The sequence below is a fragment of the Trachinotus anak genome, unplaced genomic scaffold, assembly GCF_046630095.1.
Source record: "Trachinotus anak isolate AG129_WGS33_773 ecotype Australia unplaced genomic scaffold, CSIRO_AGI_Tana_v1 ptg000007l, whole genome shotgun sequence".
Lineage (NCBI taxonomy): Eukaryota > Metazoa > Chordata > Actinopteri > Carangiformes > Carangidae > Trachinotus > Trachinotus anak.
This window is the reverse complement of record NW_027273858.1, coordinates 8,610,778-8,629,243: the sequence shown is the minus strand read 5'-3', so window position 1 is coordinate 8,629,243 and position 18,466 is coordinate 8,610,778. Positions and strand designations below refer to the sequence as shown.

The following is an 18,466-nucleotide window of genomic DNA, read 5'->3' as shown; positions in this document are numbered from 1 at the left end:
AAGCAAAAGACTAATCATTTTATTATAGAGTTGTAGATATGATGAATGCCTCACAGGCATTACAGAGACCAATCAATCAGTATACGTAGAACATTTTAATAACCCTCTATAATTTTACATAAATATGGGTTCACTGGAGGGCTGCACAAGCTGTTACACTGACTGTATATGATATCCAGGCCAAAATAAACCTAATGATCAACGCATATATTTGCTATGGATATGGATTATGCTAATACTTTATATGCATGAGTTTAGGTCTTTATGTCTGTGAGACAAAATCTATATAATGACTGAGTGACTAACTGAGTGACAAAATAGTGAGAAGATTGAAAAGATTTTTTCAAGTCATTATTCTAAAAATATTGTGAATCATTAATGTAATCACGTTAACGTTTTCATACCCAGAAGAACACCCAATAAACTAAAAATGCTACATTTGCTCACTTTTGCTTCCAACCATCAATCTGTAATTTAAAATTTCACTGAAGATAATGCACTAGAAATCCAACCCCCACGCCAACCATTTACAGTAGATATCAGCATATCTGTGTCAAAATAAACTCAAATGCACATGCACTAACTGGTGACTGCCTGTTAACACAAACAAAACGTTGTCACATTGCTTACTAAATTCAAAGTTAGTCAGACACCTCAGGCTGCACCTGTGTAGCACTGCACCACTTGGGAATTCAAAATAAAATTACCCCGCAGATAGGTGAGGGAAGTTATTGAGCGCATGCTGACAAGGTTGTTGAATAGATGCCATGAATCTTAAGTCCTCTCCGAGGTTACCGTTCGCTTCTGAGTTACCACAGCAACACGGTCCGCGACCACTATCACAAGGACATCTTTGGCAGCTCGCCATCGCTCATTCATAAGAGAGAAAGAAAGAAGGGGGGTTGTGAGGGGGGGGACGTTGGGGGGGGGGCATCGGGGCTGTAAAGGATGGAGAGAAAGAGGATAGATATTGTCTATAGGGGATATGCAAGAGAAATGTTTCTTTTCTTTGTTCCCATTATATTAAATGTGCTTTATTAATTGATGTCTAATTAAGCTGTATGATACACTGTACATGGTGCATTAGGGTAATGCTTTTGTTCATTTAATTCCACAATATTATTTTGGCCTGTAGCAGAGTTAAGTTTTATTGTTATTACTCCAGTATTTGCTGTTCCACTATCACTTAAAATACTATTAATACTACAGTAGATGTAATGTTTAAGTTGTCCATTCATGCCTTTTCCTCGGGATCATTTTAGGTCCTACCTGCTGATGTTGTTTAGTATGAGTGAGGAGAGAAGTAGGGTCTGTTCTGTCTTGCAGTGTCTGTGTTTATTGTTCTATGATAAACTGTCAGCTGTTTATCACTAGGTCTTACCTCCTGATCAGTTGTTTGGTCTATGTCAGCAAATCACAACTTTCCACAGGTCAAGTAAACATCTGCATATATGTTCAAACCCCCAAAATATTCAATTTACACTGACAAAAAATTCTGGATATTAAAGGATTGATCAATCATCACACTAGTGGGCAATTAATCTTCTGTCGATTGACCGACTGTGTAAGCATCACTTGAACTGCTGTTCACCCACATCCCAGTAACTTGAGTACATTAAACACCAGGCATTCAGGGTTACGTTGTGGAAAAGGTCTAAATGTGATGAGAGAAAAGCAAGAAGCCAAAAAAAACCAAGAACCCTTCCCTTAGCCTTGGCAACAGATGGTCATGCTCTGCTTACTTTGCTCCCATTTAATCTTACATGAAACAACCTCCATCCTATTTTACATGGACTTCTCTGCCCCACTCTCTAGTCTCTTCCTTTACACTTATGGCTGCTTATTGTGCATTTTCATTGTCCCTTTTAACACTTTTCTCTGTTCATGCAACCCTTCTGCTCTCATAGGTACACTGACCGGGGACCTAATGTATCGAACAGGCAACAGTCTGTTTCACAGCAGGCCAGGACCATAGAGCACAAGGAACAGATGCCCAGGTGACAACACTGCCTGGGGTGAAAGCAATTACTGCATCCCAACTGAAGGTTTATTTCTATACGCTTGGGGCAGATTCTGCAAACCAGTGATTAAACATTTAACAACATCTGCAGTTTAGTGCCTGATAAGCCTTGCTTTCAGTTGTATTCATCAGTGCAGTTCTGTCTCTGTGTACACAATCAAGCTCCATTGAGCCATCAGTCAAATATGAGCATCTGTTTCTTGGAATGTCACTTCACTGTTTCACACTTCAGGATGTTCTGTCACTCTCTCGCACGTTCGTTCCCCCTGTCGTCTTTATTCTTCCTTACATGTCGTTTGTAATAACATCACATCCTGGAAGATACAATATAAAGATACCTGAGGAGGTAAAAATCTTCACTGCTGTTTTTACGGCTCCCATCTTTATGGCTCTCATCTCTATGAATTTTTTAGATGAAAATTATTCCTCCTGAATGCCTCCTCCCTCTCCTCACACTTAATATCATTAATGTGTTTCATAATGTACCAGTTGGTGGTGTACTGCCTGATCCTTTATTTCCATAATGGAGGACTGTGATAAGAAAAACCTCGTGCCGCTGTAAAACAGTCTTGCTCACAGCAGCATCAGTATTATCATAAAGGACAGGTGGTTTTCTCACTACAGACTTTGGTTTACGTGGATGATTACAAATGGATGTTGTCAACCATGATGCCTCCTCAGCTTTGAACCGCTCCTCAAGGTGTCACTGAGAGCCATCTAATGGCTTGATCTGATTTGGTCCGATTTGCTAATGGATGAAAGTGAGACTGATGTTTGCAGGCAAACAAGTAGATCTTTGATTCCCCATGTGGTGTTACATGTTACCTGAGTGGCACGTTGTGTCCTTAAATATAATATAATAATAAATATAATATCTTTTTTCCTTTTAAGCACTATTTGTGAGCCAAGTTTGTCTCAAAGGATAATTTGAATTAGAACCAAATCAAATCAACTTGAATTATTAAATGATTTCTGGATTTTGTGAAGCTGTTAAATGTCCCCTGTGGAGTTTCCTTGTAAACAAGCAAAACTTATGTTTTTACTTCAACACATCATTTGTATCCTTGAGGTTTAACAAATGTGTTGAATGTATTTCCATCGTCACTAAACATTTGTGAAGCCAATTCGAAGTCCTGAAATATATTAAATCCAGCATTTTTAAATCCATGTGTACTTGCCAACAGTCTTCTTGTTCCTTGCCTTTGCTGGCACATTGCTGCACATCTACCACCACCTGTAGATCAGTGGAAAAGTGTGACACTATTGGCAGGACTGTGTCATCGCATCATATGGGAACGTTTCCACGAGATAAACAAAACAGGGTCCCCACTCATAGGGTAGAAGTAAAAAAAACTCCACAGGAAAACTTTAATATAGCAACATAATATAAAATCATCAATGCATGATGTACTGATTCTGATTCTGGTGTATTTTCTGGTTGAAAACCCGAAGCAAAGACCAATCACAGCCCAGTGAGTGATTTTTTCTAATCAGGTGTAGGATAAGTTCTGATGTCTGAGTGAAAGAGAGAGCTGGCAGTCATCTGTTGTACAACATTTTTGATGTTTTTCTCAAGCTAATTCATCCATCGCCTTACCAGACCAAACTGAGCAAAGTGAATAACTATCTTGTATTTGCTAGATTGTTCTTTCCACCTCCCAAAGTTATCTTATAAGTAATTTTATAAGCTCCACTGTCCTTAAATGCTTTTTATAGTATACTGCTTGATTGGTACTATTTCTCCACCTGTTTTCTCGCTGCAAATGTAAAAATCAAAACTCTCTCGTAAAGCATTCCTGAGCACAACAGCAGCAGCAGTGGTGTCATCTGGTTTGATGGACTGATGGTTTTTATCACTATTTCATTTAAATGCTCTCCAGATGGTTTGCCAGAGATACTTGCATCCACAATGCCCTCCTTCATAGTATTTTCATCAGGTTCCACAGCTTTTTAGAACACACAGCCTCTTTTCCTCCTCACATCCCCAGAGAATCATCGTCCCTGGCGTATGGCAGCAGAAGGATGTTCAATATTTCCCCTGACTCCCTCCCCAAGGGACAACCCTCTAGTAGCGAGAAAAAGACAAGCATTGAATCATGGATAAGACGTAGTCAGCCGGCTATGCCTACACCCTGGAAAAAAAAAACACTGGCATTTATCCTCGTTTGACATTGCTGCTGTTAATGCAGTTGTTGTTCCAAATTTGTCAGGCAGTACGTTTCTGCCATTTCATGCTTTATGCAGCCACAGCACGTTTTTATTATAAATGTAATAAAACTGCAGAAGGATTGCAGTATAGTGCTTTGCTCCAATTCAAATTAAAGCTCTATGTGATGACTTTTTTATATGAAAATATTAACTTTTAATTTCCAGCATCATTGTAGTTGATGCTGACAGGATGCAACAACCCTCTTAGCTTAACAACAGACCCTTCAGAAATGTTGGTGCTGTCGTCGATGTGTTTCTGCAAGCACCGGGCTTATTTACTCTTGTTTACTTGTCTAACAACACACTGCAGTTCCAATTTCTGACTTTCACTGGGGTGCTATCACACCAAGAACACATATATTTTTACTGACAGTTCTATAATAATCATATCTAAATAGCTAGTAAGGTAAATTAACGTATATTTATTCACATTAAAGCTACACTAGTTGATATTTTTATATAAGCAATGGATCCAATTACTACATGTGATGAGAAAGTTCTGTGGAGAATTTTAGCATATTTTAGCTCATTGTTTTGGTTTTACTGCAACTTTACCCTTTTTTTAGTAAAAAAAAAAAAACTATCCAGCACCAAATAGCAGTGACTTTAGTGGCTGCTAAATGCTCAACAATCAGCTAAAGAGAGTGACAGCTAAACGGAGAGTGAATATTAGACTTACATTTGTTGGGTGGATTAAAAACATGACCCTAAATAAATGCAAATGCTATGTCCCCAACTGAGTGTCTAAAAATCAAGTAATACTGCTTTAAAAGATATTAATACATAATTTAGTTTGAACATTGTATAGTTTCCTTATCTTCTGTATCTTGGTTTTGGAGTTTGGAGTTGGAGTAGTTGTGACAATAGTAGTAATTCTAGCGGTAGTAGCTGTGTTTTTAGTTGTACACAGCAGTAGCAGTAGGGTCAATAAGTGGTGATACTCTGATTATGTGTACGTAAAGGTCTACTATAAAACTGCTTGTACTTTTATTTTTTGATAAGTAACAAATAGAGTTCTGTGCTTTTGTTTTCCTAATATACTGTAGATGAGCCATTAGGTGGAATTGCACGCTCCTGGGGCAAAACCTCAGCCTCCTCTGCCTTCATTTGACTCTGCTTTCTAGACACTGATTTCTGTCTATTTCTAAATCTACTATGATCTAGTGTTCCTGGCTAGTTGTGGGATAGTGTTCCTAGGGCAAGGCTTCTCTCTCTCCCTCACTCTCTCTCTTTCACTCTCATCTTCTTGGTGGGCGGGCAGTGGGCGCGATGACTAAGCCAAGGTTGGCCATGTGCTAGAACATAATCCACTGAAAGCCAATATCCCTCCTGCCCACCTACCATGATTTCATCACTCAAACAGCTTGCTATCATAAATTAGTAGATAAAGGAAGAAGAAAGCTGCATTACTTTCAGATGTATTGTGAAAAACTTTTCCAAAAAGGAACACATGATGAGTTTATCTAATTGCCAGTGGTTGTTGAAAGTACATACACACACCAAAGGAAAAAAAATACATGCTGTATTGATCAGCCATACCCAGCTGATTACTTTATAATTCAATAAACCAATAATAAAGATTGTTTTTAGAGATCATAATGTAGTTTTGGCACTTACTCATGATTGGCAATCAGGCTGTTGTTGACACTGTGGGGGTTCATATTCAGGAGCATTTAATAATCATGCTTTTACTTTTCATAGTTAAACCCAGCAGTCTAGCAATTGGAATACTGTAGTGTTAAATGAAATCACCCCTATAGTTACTTCTTCATCAAGGCAAGGCTGTTAGCAGTGTCCAAACTGACTGGCATGACACTTGAGGAGTCTTATCATTGGGCACCAGAGAGCATGTTTACTTACACCAAACAGAAGAGGAGGAAGGAAAAGGAAGAGAGGAAAACAGAGACAGAAAAACAGGGAGAGAGGGTTGGGTATGGAAACAGAGATGCACTGGGAATAGAAAAGAAGGGAGGATGCTGTCTATTTTTAGGAACAGATAACATGAGAGAGAGGGTGCCTCACTCCTCTCTTCCTCCTCTCCCCATCCTCTCATTTCCCACATTCCTCCTTGGCACGTGCAACAGACACTCAGGACGGCTCTGTGTGCCCTGAATACCAATAAGAGAGAAGCAGCTGGATACTGGCAGGCTGACATTCTTCTGCCTTCTCCTGTCTGCAGAACAGAGACAAGACAAGGACTGGGTGTCTGACAAGACACACACATGCACACTTCAGAGGACACAACGGTGAGGATAGACAATAAACCGATAAGGGCAAACTGTTTGACGCAAGTGACACTTGAACTACGGGGCAATGAAGATGATGGACGATAGGCTTTGTTGAACCTTTCAAAACAACTGCCAGCAGGCAGAAACCATTAATATGCTTATGCTTCACATAGAGGTGGAAAGCTATAGCACCTTATTACATTAAAAGAGGTCAAATTAAAACTCTATGACTGCCAAGGTTGGCTGTACAGTGCTACACATCATAATTGGCAAGAGTCAGAACATTAGTCAACTTTTCATGTACAGTTTAGACGATTGCCATGTTACAAATGAGGCCACTGGGAAAAAAAGATCATAAATTCATGCAGTACAGCTTCACTAATAGCAAATCTCAAAATCTGGACATTGAAATCATGTACATCCATCCTCACCCTGACATGTCCTCTCTCCCTTGCCCCAATATGAGCTTTTCCATTACCACGGCTGTGCTGACATTACAGGCAAGGGAAGCTAATATCAACAAATCAAATCAGTCCATTGCAAGGAATAGAGAGACCCTTCACACCATATCCTAATGCATTGTTAGACCTGACATTGCCTTTTTTTTCACTGAGCTCAGGCTTAGATAACATATTTTTTTCTTTGTCCAGCGCACGCATCAAGAAAGAGATCTGTGGTGGGGCTTTATTGGGAGATGAGAAACACTAATAACAATGTTCTGTCACAGGCCGAGCAGAGAAAAGACAGATAATCTAATATACAGTATGTTTTACTTATCAGGACAACGTGGACAATGTAATAAGAACCTTTTATTCAAGTGAGTAAAAATGCTACTCAAGGAAAGTACATTAGTATTAGCTGCTTACAATGTACAACAACTTAACACCAGCTGAAAATCGCTTTAGTTGTCGACTTGCTACAGTGATGTAGAAGTGTACCTCTGGGTGGGTCAGTACACTGTGACATCGCTGTTGGCCATGGTTACAGACAGACTTGTGAAACACTGCTTTTCAGCCTGGTGTTAAACTATTCTTTCAGTTTTAAAAGTACTGGTAAGTAACCAAGTCAAGATGAAGCACGCTGGGACCATTAATAATGTTTGACATTATTGCTTAAAAGCTGACTTCTACAATTAATCGACTAATCGTTGCAGCTTTATAACCGACCATAGGTTGTTCCTGAAATTTCAATCTGCAAAGTAACTATTTCAGTCAAATAAATGTGGTGGAGTAAAAATCACAATATTTCTAGTGAAGAGCAATCATATAGCATTAGAAAATACCAACAAAAAGTTCAAAATTGTACAGGACTTTGGTAAATTCATTTACATTACTTAATGCTAGTGATGAGAGTTTTTCATCCTTTTATTAATGTAATTTTAAGTGAAAGATGTTGGTGAAAGATGCATAAAGTCAGCCACTGCACTGCAGGCTTTCATGGACTGAGCAGCACTCTTCAAAGTGTGTGAATGTTTGCTCACTCATGGGCACAGACTAGCACAGAAAAACAAAACACACACACACACACACACACACACACACACACACACAAACACACTCATGTTCTGTCACTTTGCAAGTTACGGGTTTGCCGGACACATTGTTGAAGTATTTGAGATAATAGCATTTGACAGACTGCTGGTGTGGTTGTCATGGGGATGCCAACAGAACAGCCACCAGCCACCAAAGCAGAAACAAAAAGGAGGGCAGGAGAAAGCACAACCGTTCTAGACAGCATTGTTCCCAGGAATGTCATTTCTCAATTAGCAAATGAGACACTATCACCGGGAGTCAGTGTCTGAGAGCCAAGAGGAATAAAATTAGGGTTAGCAAGATATCTTATTACCATGATAATAAGATAAGGAATTTTAATGACAGTAGTGGGACAGTGGTGGCCATATTATGCCTGAAAAGACCGTGTCGAGCATTGTTTTAAAAGTACACTTTACACAAGACGAGGAGTCCACAGCAGTGCTAACAGCTCTGTTCTCTTCTAAATACTACCGTCAGCATACCAGCAGGTATATGTTTACGAGGTACCAAGTGCAGCTGAGGCTGATGGGAATGTCATTGCAAATTAACGGGCATTTCTATTGCCAACTACATCCGAATAGCTGTGATTAATCATCTTGTTCACATAGTTGCCTGGACAAGAAAGACAGACTTTGAATTTGTTTAATGAGACAAATTTTCCTCCACCCAGATCCTAATTTATCTCTTCATATTTTATAGCTGACATAATTCTTTCAAGCGCACTTCCAAAAAATTAAAATATGTGGAAATAATATGGGCTGCTTTACGTTTGCTTTTGTGTAAACAGCAAGCTAAGTTAATCAAACCCCACATTTTAAACATTTAAAGATAAGATCAAATATCTCAATTTAACCACTGAATAGTACACTTTATGTGTATGATTTAAACTACATTATTAGGGTAGTCTGCTCAAGAATTAGTGTTTGATTTAAGGACACTTATGTGTATAGCAGGGCTATACAGTTTGTCTGTGACTGGAAATCATTAATTTTGCAACATTTTAGCTGTGAAAGGCACAAGACAAAAAAAGAGGCAGCAGCAGGTTGAGTCAAGATGGCGCCCGAGGTTTATTGACTGGGCTGCGCTGTGGATGGCTGAGCTTGCTAAGCTGAACTAATGGTGTGAAGCTGTGAGCCTCAGTAGGCTGCAGGTGGAAGCTGTTCAGCACAGTACAACCTTAGAGTTGAGAGAGTGTGTGCATAGGTGTCATTTATGCTGGGGACACTGGGGACATGCCCCTGCCACTTTTTGAAATGGTTGAGTTTGTCTCCATCACCGTTGAAAATAATTTGTTAAAGACATTCTGAAAAATAGCACCAAGAACTGTCAACCAGCAAATGAGGACGGCTGCAGAACAATAGGAAAACAATCAGTGCAATGTAAATAGAGGAAATAATTGCCCAAATGTGGCGATCAGTAACTTTAACAAATTCTTTACACAGCCTCTTCTTGTCCAGGTTTTTCATTCTCTCTCTGTGAACATGACAAACAGCCATAACAGCATAAGTTTTTATATCACATTTAAAAGGTTTAAATATTATATTTAAACTTTATCCTTAGAATGAGTCATGATGGGCTGACTCACGAACTCTTGTGAACTTTAACTATCTTCTTCACTGAAGTTGATTTGTTATCTTTAGCTTAGCTAAGGTTGTTAATGTAACTCCTTCAGTTGTGTCTATTTTGTCATATTTTAGTGCAGTGAGATTGGATATTGTTATCGCCGAGCTGACTGACATGCACCGGTGCTTTCTACAGTAGATGTGGCGTTGTTATTGTTGGATTGACATAGTGTTGCAGCTGTGCTGATGCATATGAATGAGTGTTATTAATGTTGTGCAAGTATTTTCATGTTGTCGACTTTTGATGCGAAGAAATGCGGTTCTTTCCTGCTGCAATTATCAACTCTACCACACCAATCCGCCTCTAACATTGCCTAAAGTCACACAGGTTGAAGACATTAAACATTAAAAAATGTTCTTTCATCTGAGCCCTTGTGTCCCCACCACATTTTTGACGCCCTTGTGTGTGTGTGTGTGTGTGTGTGTTTGTGTGTGTGTGTGTGTGTGTGTAATATATCTCAAACGTATGAAAATGCACCCTTTGGATTCGACTTCATTTCGTCGGTATTGGATTTGGCAATGGCACTTAGTGGTGGCAGGCTAATCACTAAGACATGATTGCTTCTGGGAGAACGACTCCTCATTGTTGAGAGGCACTGAGCTGCAGGGGGACAATCAGGCCAGCACTCTCAGTTACAGTTCCAGTCAATTTGGATAGAAAATGCCACATCCAATGGTTGTTTGTTTAGAGAGAGTTCCCAATAAAGCTATGAGACACAAGTGAATCATTTCACACAGGAGGAGAGATGACTGTGCTCCAGTAGGGTCTAAATACATTCCTCTCTTTTTCTCTGTGTGAGGATAAAAGCTGACTAGAGTGGCATGGGCTCTGACTAGGGCTCTGATGACTTCAAAGAGAGGCAAGGGATGTGAGGGGAGGGGACAGAGAGACAGAGGTGGATGGATGCTTCACAGGTAAGGAAGCAAATACTGGGGGAGGAGACGGGGGGCGGGGTGTAGAAAGAGACTGAGACTGCACATGTGTGTCAGGGTGAGACAAAGAGAGAAAGTTAGTGTATGAGAAACATCAAAGACCTGAAAGTGAACAAAAGAGGCCATGAGCGTGGGAGGGGAGAGTGATGGGGGGGGGATAAAAGTGGTAGAAATGTAGAGGGCAAAGTATGAACACCAGTGCGCGAGACAGACACTGAGTGAAACTGGGATGAAAAAATCTTGGGAGACCGAGGGAAAGTCTAGACAAAGAGAGAAAGAGAGACAGACCGAGGGAGAGACAGAAAAGTGAAAGGGTGTTTTGCAGAAAGACGATATTTTTTCGCTCCGAGCTGCCAAAATACACTGCAGAGAAGGGAGATAATGCATGAAATACTCTGTGGAGAAGATAACAAGATTTTTTATTTCTGTTTACTTTTGAAGGCTCATGACGTGCAAATATGATTTTAACTTTGGCAACGATTTGAGGCAGCTCTGAAAAATACAGCGGCATTCTCCAATTATTTTTATTTTGCTTTGGCAGAATGCTTTAGTGGATTTAATCATAGATTCAAGAACTGACATTTTCCAAAAAAAAAAGTAAATTTTTGCAATTGGGAGAGATTAGGTGGTTCATGTTTCACATCATGGATCTGATGTCTTTTTATCAAAACTGATCCTTCACAATGAAAATTGTATCTACATTGCAAAAAAAATACACCAGTACATCAGTACATACCACTATATCTGACTAGTGCCACAGCAGGCAGGAGAGGAGATGCTGTGGTTCTGTCTTAAAGTGTAGTTATGCTATTGGAAAGGGATACAAGTGCAAAATAGGAAGCAGACAGGATACCGAGTTTCTACAATAAACAGAGACACCACGTCTAACACATCAAGACGAAGAGATAAGCAGGCGAGCGGGAATTCGTACAATATGGATGATGTGCGGGAAGGAACGAACCATCACCAACAACTGGGGAGTGCATTAGAAGTAGGTTCTGCATGGAAACAGTTGAGATGCAGATGGTGTAGGTGGAGGCGCAGGGTTAGGAGGAGAGGGACAGACATATAAACAAAGAGAGAGTAAGGACACAATGATGTTTTGGACGGATGCACTGGACACATGACCAGTGTGTGTGGTGAATACAGAGAAATACAGCAAAGAATTCAAATAAAGCTGTCACAATGTCTGTTTCCCTATACTTGTTATCCCTCTCGTTTTCTCTTTTTCTCTTCAGTCCAAACTGAGCATCTCCATCCCCATTAAGCCCACCACACCAGAGATGTAAGAGAAGTCGTTCACAACTCTGGCCGGGGCTCTCCTGTAATCTTTGGCCAAATGATGAGCTAGAATGAAATGACCAGACAGAGGAGATGCCTGAGTCAGCCTCTATCTTAATGCCCAGGCTTCCTTTGGCCCTTATATAACCCCAACAGACAGGACTAAAGACTTCAGCTGTGGCAGACATATACAGAGAGGAGAGCTTAGAGCGAGATGGGCTTAAGTATCTTTTCACTGTCTTCACGGAGCAGCCAAAACCATCGTCTACTGAAGTTCAGTATTTAACCATTTGTCTGTTATTTCAGTAACTATCCATGTGGTAAAAGGTAAACCACCTTGTTTTTGATTTTATTTACCAAATTATTTTTTAACTAAGAAGAAAATTTTGTCCTCTGTGATTCTGAACATGTGCAACTAATGTATTATAATAATTCAAGGAAAACGTACATGCATCATTCACTGCGCCCCAGGTTGCATGAAATGAGCCATACTTTAAGGAAATAGTTGACAGTAGATGAGAACATTTATACCACTTTTATATCTGTTCAGTAGTCAGGAAATCTTTAGCTTAGCTTAGCATAAAGGGAAAAAAAGCTAGCCTGGTCTGTTTGAAGCCTGGCTCTACCAGCACCTTTAAACCTCACTTATTAATACACCCTAAAACTTTTTTTTTTTTTTTTAATCCATGCAACTTTTCTTATAGTAAAACCAAAAAAGCTGAACTTTGGCAGTGAATATTTAACAGATATGTCCAATATGCATGCTTTGTAGCTCAGCAGTGAGGCATTTTTTTGTGTGTCATTTTGTGATTCTGCCACAGGGGGGTGAACATTTATCAGATTCTTCACATAGTAACTTCAGTATTTTTTCTGATAAAACACAACACATGCAGCACTACACCTCCCTTTTAAGTGTTCAGATGATACAGTAACAGTTATCATTTGCCTCTGATAGCGCCACCTACTGTGCATATACTCTGTGTGCCTTGCTTTCTGTCTGTTCTTGCCATTTCATAGTGTCTCTTTGAAGACTAAAAGTAGGACTGAGAAGAATTAACTACCCACATAAACTGTACTGCATTTATTCTGACATTGATTTCATCAAGAAAGCCTCCAGTCACTTATGGTATTTGTAGGATGTATCAATTATACATTGCATTGTGACAAGATGCAGCATGGCCGCGTGGATTATCTTAGCCTCCAGTAGAACGACGAGATACCAGTGCTACAGTGCTATCGACTGTAGCATGTGTCAGTAATGCCAGCCCCTCTAATTTGCGTTAAGGTATTGACGTCAGCAAACACAGGCGAAATGGATTAGAACAAAGCCGTAAATGATAATTTTCCATCCAACAGTGTCTGCCAAACAACCACACTTTCCCTCAACAGCGTGTGCAAAAAGGAACATGTGTGTTTTCATACACAGGAAGAGAAATCGCCTGGCTGGCAGTCTGACATACAAAGAGCCCTACTTCACAGACAAAGATTTCTCTCTGATCTGGCAATTATAGATCATCCCACCTCACCTCCCCCCTCCTCTCCCTCTTTCTCCCCGGTCTTACTGATCTTCTGATTGCAGATTGAGGGAGACAGGCAGTACAAGAACCCTTCAATCTGGCTCTTAACTGAGAAAAAGCTGAAAATGTATTCAGTTCCCTCCACTTTCCGACTCATGAACAATGTAGGATGGTTGGGAGATTGTGCTGGTAACAGGGTAGGCTGATGTAGGGTAAGTTTAACAGATGCAGATTGGGCCTAGATTGAAAGGAAATGCCCTCCAATGAGGAGCCTAAACCAAGACTTGCTGTATCAATAATGGCTACATTTCTGCATCGTCTTGTAACACTGTGTCACTGCTGTGTTGCAGTGACGCAGAGGAGAGAGAAAGTCATGTCCCAGCAAAATGATCTCTTGTACACAACCACTTAATCAACTGACAAATCAATAGCATGCACTAATACCTTTGCCCTGTTTGTTATTGTTGTTTGTTCGTTACTTCATTACTGATTCACACTAAGGGGAAACAGTTCATATCTCACGGTGCAGCATCAACACCCTTTTCAAAGGTGTGAAGGGCAGAGTTCCCTGAAGCTCAAAGCACAGAGAATAACAGAGACGGCAGAATGCTATAATGAGGAAAGCACATAAAGAAATTTCAATAATCTACAAAGTAGGTCAAATACCTACCCAAATGTAATGTAAAAGTCATAATAATTATATTTTCTGTGAGGTTTTAAATTACATTATCTGACATTGTTTGGCCGTAATACCTACAGTTACAACAGTACAAACAACAGACTCATACACTATGTACATTATTGTCAAAGTTCACCAGGGACAAGTTTACATCAAAGATACACAATAATGACATTCATGTAAGCACCAGAAACAGTACTCTCCCACATCAACGGAAGATAACAATAACAGTGTGATACAATGTTGTATGTTCTCATTGGGAAAAAAACAGGGCAGCAAAAAAACAATAAACATGCAGCATAGGATTAATGGCTCTGCACGGAGACAGAAGCCAAACTGGCTGCTGGAAGAACAATTACTGGATGCCTGTCGACAGCTCAGATGTAAATAAGAGTGGGCTGGTGTCTCAGCTGTCAGATACTACACCACAGAGGAAGATCCATTCAAGTAGTTACAGTACACTGTGAAAGAAATGTAATTTTAACTATTTAATTTATTTCATCCTATATGGAGTCCTAAAAATCTGGAATACTAGAAAATCTGCCTAGACGAATGACAGTCCTGACTGCAAAAAAAAAAAAAAAAAAAATCACCTTGCTGTAAGCTGTAAGTGGAATTTTGTCACTTGTGGATTGTGAAGTTATCATATTTCAAGACAGATAAAAAGTGGAGATGAACATTTTTAATTTTATGTGGTGGGAGACGCATAATTCAGGACACTTGTGGTGGAGAAAAACTCAAATTCTGTCATATACTGTAGGAGACACCCACCTCCTGTGACAGAATTTCAGTTGGGAGACTTTTAACTTAGTCTGCAGCCTTGATGCTCTCTTTTTTTTTTTACTTTTCTGACTTAATAAAGTTGTTAGACACTGGTGTGTACTTTCTGAAGACGGCATGAATGTAGAGAAAAACATCAATACTTAACTTTGTCTGTCTATACTGTCTGGTAAATCGGATCAGTCTAATATATCTTCACTTTCCTCTCTCTTACCTCTCACTTAATTAGAAACAGCACACACACGCTCCCACGCAGATGCACACATACAGAGACACAATCACGAACACACACAAAGTGCTGGCTGGTGAGAGAAGATGTTCCCTCCTCATGCTGAGTGGCTATGAACTTCGCCAGAGCTGTTTTAGGCTCGCATAAAAAATTCAGGACTCTCTCTTAGCAACATTCGCCCTACATACAGCATACACACATGCTCACAAATGCATCACAGCATTATTCATGGTGCACACGTGAGCAGGCATGAAACACACACACATACACATACAGTACATTTTGGTACACTTGATGATATAAGCCGGACATGGTTAATGCGTGAGTAGCGAGACATCACAAAGCCTTTTATGTGCTTATCCATTGAATCCATCCACTGAACATTTTATTGGCATTTCTTGATAAACTGGAAGAGTTGTGATAAATTCATTTTTTGCATCTTCCTTGGATTCATATGGTGAATGATGAAATCTTCAGGGTCACCAGTATCTCAGTGTTGCCCGTAAATCAGTTCAGCGCAAAGCCAGCGGTGTGTGTTCGCGCGTGTGTTTCAGCAACACACAACTGTTCGAATGCTGTGCGTGTGCTTGCACATTTCGATTTTCAATATATCTACATATGTATTCAAACAAGGGGCTTGAGTGCATGTGCCCTTAAGTAAAAACAGACATCTCTGCACACATCTCCGCAGCAAGCAGGTCAACACCTCAGCTCACCCATTAATTTTCATTAGACTTTAGTGACAGGAGCGGAGGGGTGGATGGGCCAGAGAGAAAGAAAGACTGCGAGAGTGAAAGGATATAGTTATACTCCCAGTGGAAAGGCTATCAAACCACTATCTGCTGTCCTCAACCATAAAGCTACCTCTGCTGATATTACATAATCCTTCCACTACTATTCACTACTAGCACGTTGGCAGCTATCAGGTAAACGTTGCCAGTTGCTCAAAGTCAACATTTTATCGAGCGTTTCCACCGTGTATTTACGTTATTGACGTACAAGAGGTCTGAGCAGCATAAACAGAACATTAAAGCAAGTTCTCCACTTGAGAATTCAGTTCATGTTAGTGTGACCCAGTCAGTGTGGGTTGCAACATCTCTGCCAAGTCATCTCCATCTGAAAAGCATTTGGGGGCACCTGTTCGTGCTGGCGGCATCCACATGTCTACAGACAGTGCTCTTTCAATTGCACTTTGAGTTAAACCCACTCCAGAAACGCGATTTTCATCCTCGCTGCCTTCAACCACGCTCTTTCATTCCGCAGTGTATCTAGGTCAGTCAGTATACAGAGCCAAGCTGTGGCCATGTGTGGTCAAGTGGTGGGAAGTGAAGATCTGGATGATGTATGAAAGCCTTATCTGACCAAACATTTGAGAACAAACAGCTCCTTTAGTCTAAAATCATTCTTGCCTCATAATTCTGAAGAAAAAAAAAAAACAAACACAAGTGTGGTTGCTGAAGATAAAAAAAACCCTGCAAATTATAAAGAAAGGATGTTTTCCTGATTTGCATGCTTCGTTCAACAGATTCTTAATGGCATGATTGAAAGAACAGGAGTTTCAAATCAATAGCAGGGGAAAGGAAGAGACGTCAAATGTAATTGAATATCTGGAAAGACCTCAAGTCAATATTTGATGCCCTTATACAGGATGCAACTAGTTTTCATGCCTTAGCATATTTGATACTGTTTCCTATTAAAATGAAATTTAAAGAGATATGATTTCCTCCACTGTCTCCCTAAATTAAACTTACAAGGAATGACAAAAACAGTCACATTCATCCATCTCCATTATCCTCAATATTTGGCCTGCTTCATGAACAATCTAGTTTACAAGCCTGTTGTTGTCTTGTTCTGGGAAGGTCCTGAAAATTGCAAACGCTCCTTCCTGCTACTAGCATAGCGACACATCCAGCAAATCCTGTCCCACACTGGCAGTAATATTGCCTAACACGCTGTGAGTGCTATAAAAGACCGTCAATCTATGATATCATGCTAAGCGCATCCTCTTCCTGGTGTGCAGAAGCTGTCGCAGATGGAATAGGAGCATTCGCCGAAGGGTGAAGAGAATCAAATGAAGAAATTCACTCAATGCTTGAGTCGTCCACAAGTAAGATGAGAGAATGATCACTTTATTGGTGCATCTGAGATTGAAGTAAAACATCACACTGCATGTTTGATACTTTTGCAGCACACCATGAACTGGAATGTTGATTATGAAATAATGATACTTAGGTTAAGTGAATTAGGCATTGGATTTTATGTGCAAGAAATATAATTCATACCTCATGGTTTACACAAAAACAGACCAGAAATAAACCCTGGCTTTTAGACAGTAGCCGTGCCACCAGGGAACAGAAGCCTCTCCTGACGGTAGCAAAAGCAATTTTCAAAATGGCTTATTTACAGGTTAATCTTAAATGTAGCTCTTGTCCAGGGAGAAGAAAATATTACAACCTAACAGATGCACATATCTATATTTCACACTACTTGTGTGAAAGCTTCTATAAAAAATACTGTGGTTGGACCTCGAGCTTCTAAGTAAACAAATGTTATCTTCCCTGCAGATTATTATTTCATTAATCCATTTGATGTTTTGAGCAGAACTGGATTAAGGTGTCTCAGCAGTGGGCCATTTCACACCCCTCCCTTTCTCTAATTCTCTAATATAGTAACAGATTTAACAGTGAAGAAATACACCACTAGCAGTGTAATGAACAATGCTTAAAAAGCCTTTGGATGCCTTGCAGTTCCATTAATGTTAGTCAGTTAAAAATCCATCCTCTAACATGTTAGCAATAAAAGCTGATGGTTTAACTGGAAAATGTGTGCATTCATGTCAGGGCATTTCATAGTGTGTGTGCGTGTGTGTGTGTGTGTGTGTGTGTGTGTGTGTAAGCATGCTCAGAATCTACATTGCATGTCATGTATGTTGTGAGAGAAAAATTGCATGTTCTCTCCATTGCTCTCATCAAGCTGATGTAGCATCACAACCCTAAATCAGCCATGGCACAAGATCACTGTCTTGCCATTAGTAGTAGCAATTTCCATTGCACAGCTCATCGTCAAGTAAATTGATGCAAGAGACACACACACACACACACACACTCACACACTCACAAACAAATACACACACATGCAGACTAAAAATAGCAGCAGCCTTACCTTTCTGTACACTATCATGTTGGGGGACTCATCCGCTACCCCGTTGGTCCCCTGCCCACCGCTGTTGGTCTGTGCCATGATCCAGTAAGTAAATCTGCCACAGGAAATGTCAGGTGCTCCTGTTGTGGACAGAATGGATATTTCAGTCTATCAGAAGAACAATGGAGCTTGAACGTTACCTTGCCAAGAAGAGAACAATTTACATAACTTCTGGCCTGGATCACCTTTCAGCATATTTGACATTTCCACATGGAACAGATGTGCAGAAGCTACTG

The 18,466-nt window shown here is 40.1% G+C and overlaps 1 protein-coding gene and 1 long non-coding RNA gene across 5 annotated transcripts in view; one reads left to right on the top strand and one right to left on the bottom strand.

Annotated features, from left to right (window-relative positions):
* LOC139622735 (uncharacterized) overlaps window positions 1-4,142 on the top strand; it is a 31,821-nt gene extending 27,679 nt beyond the window's left edge. For both annotated transcript variants that reach the window (XR_011691368.1, XR_011691367.1), the window contains exon 4: window positions 1,908-4,142. This is a non-coding gene — a long non-coding RNA (uncharacterized lncRNA). The remainder of the gene's footprint in view (window positions 1-1,907) is intronic.
* The window catches only part of rgs7a (regulator of G protein signaling 7a), a 52,764-nt gene that overhangs the window by 33,201 nt on the left and 1,097 nt on the right, over window positions 1-18,466 (bottom strand). For all 3 annotated transcript variants that reach the window (XM_071480275.1, XM_071480273.1, XM_071480274.1), the window contains exon 2: window positions 18,192-18,310. In XM_071480275.1, coding sequence (XP_071336376.1) covers window positions 18,192-18,269 — 78 coding nt within the window. In that variant the 5' untranslated portion in view covers window positions 18,270-18,310. The remainder of the gene's footprint in view (window positions 1-18,191; window positions 18,311-18,466) is intronic.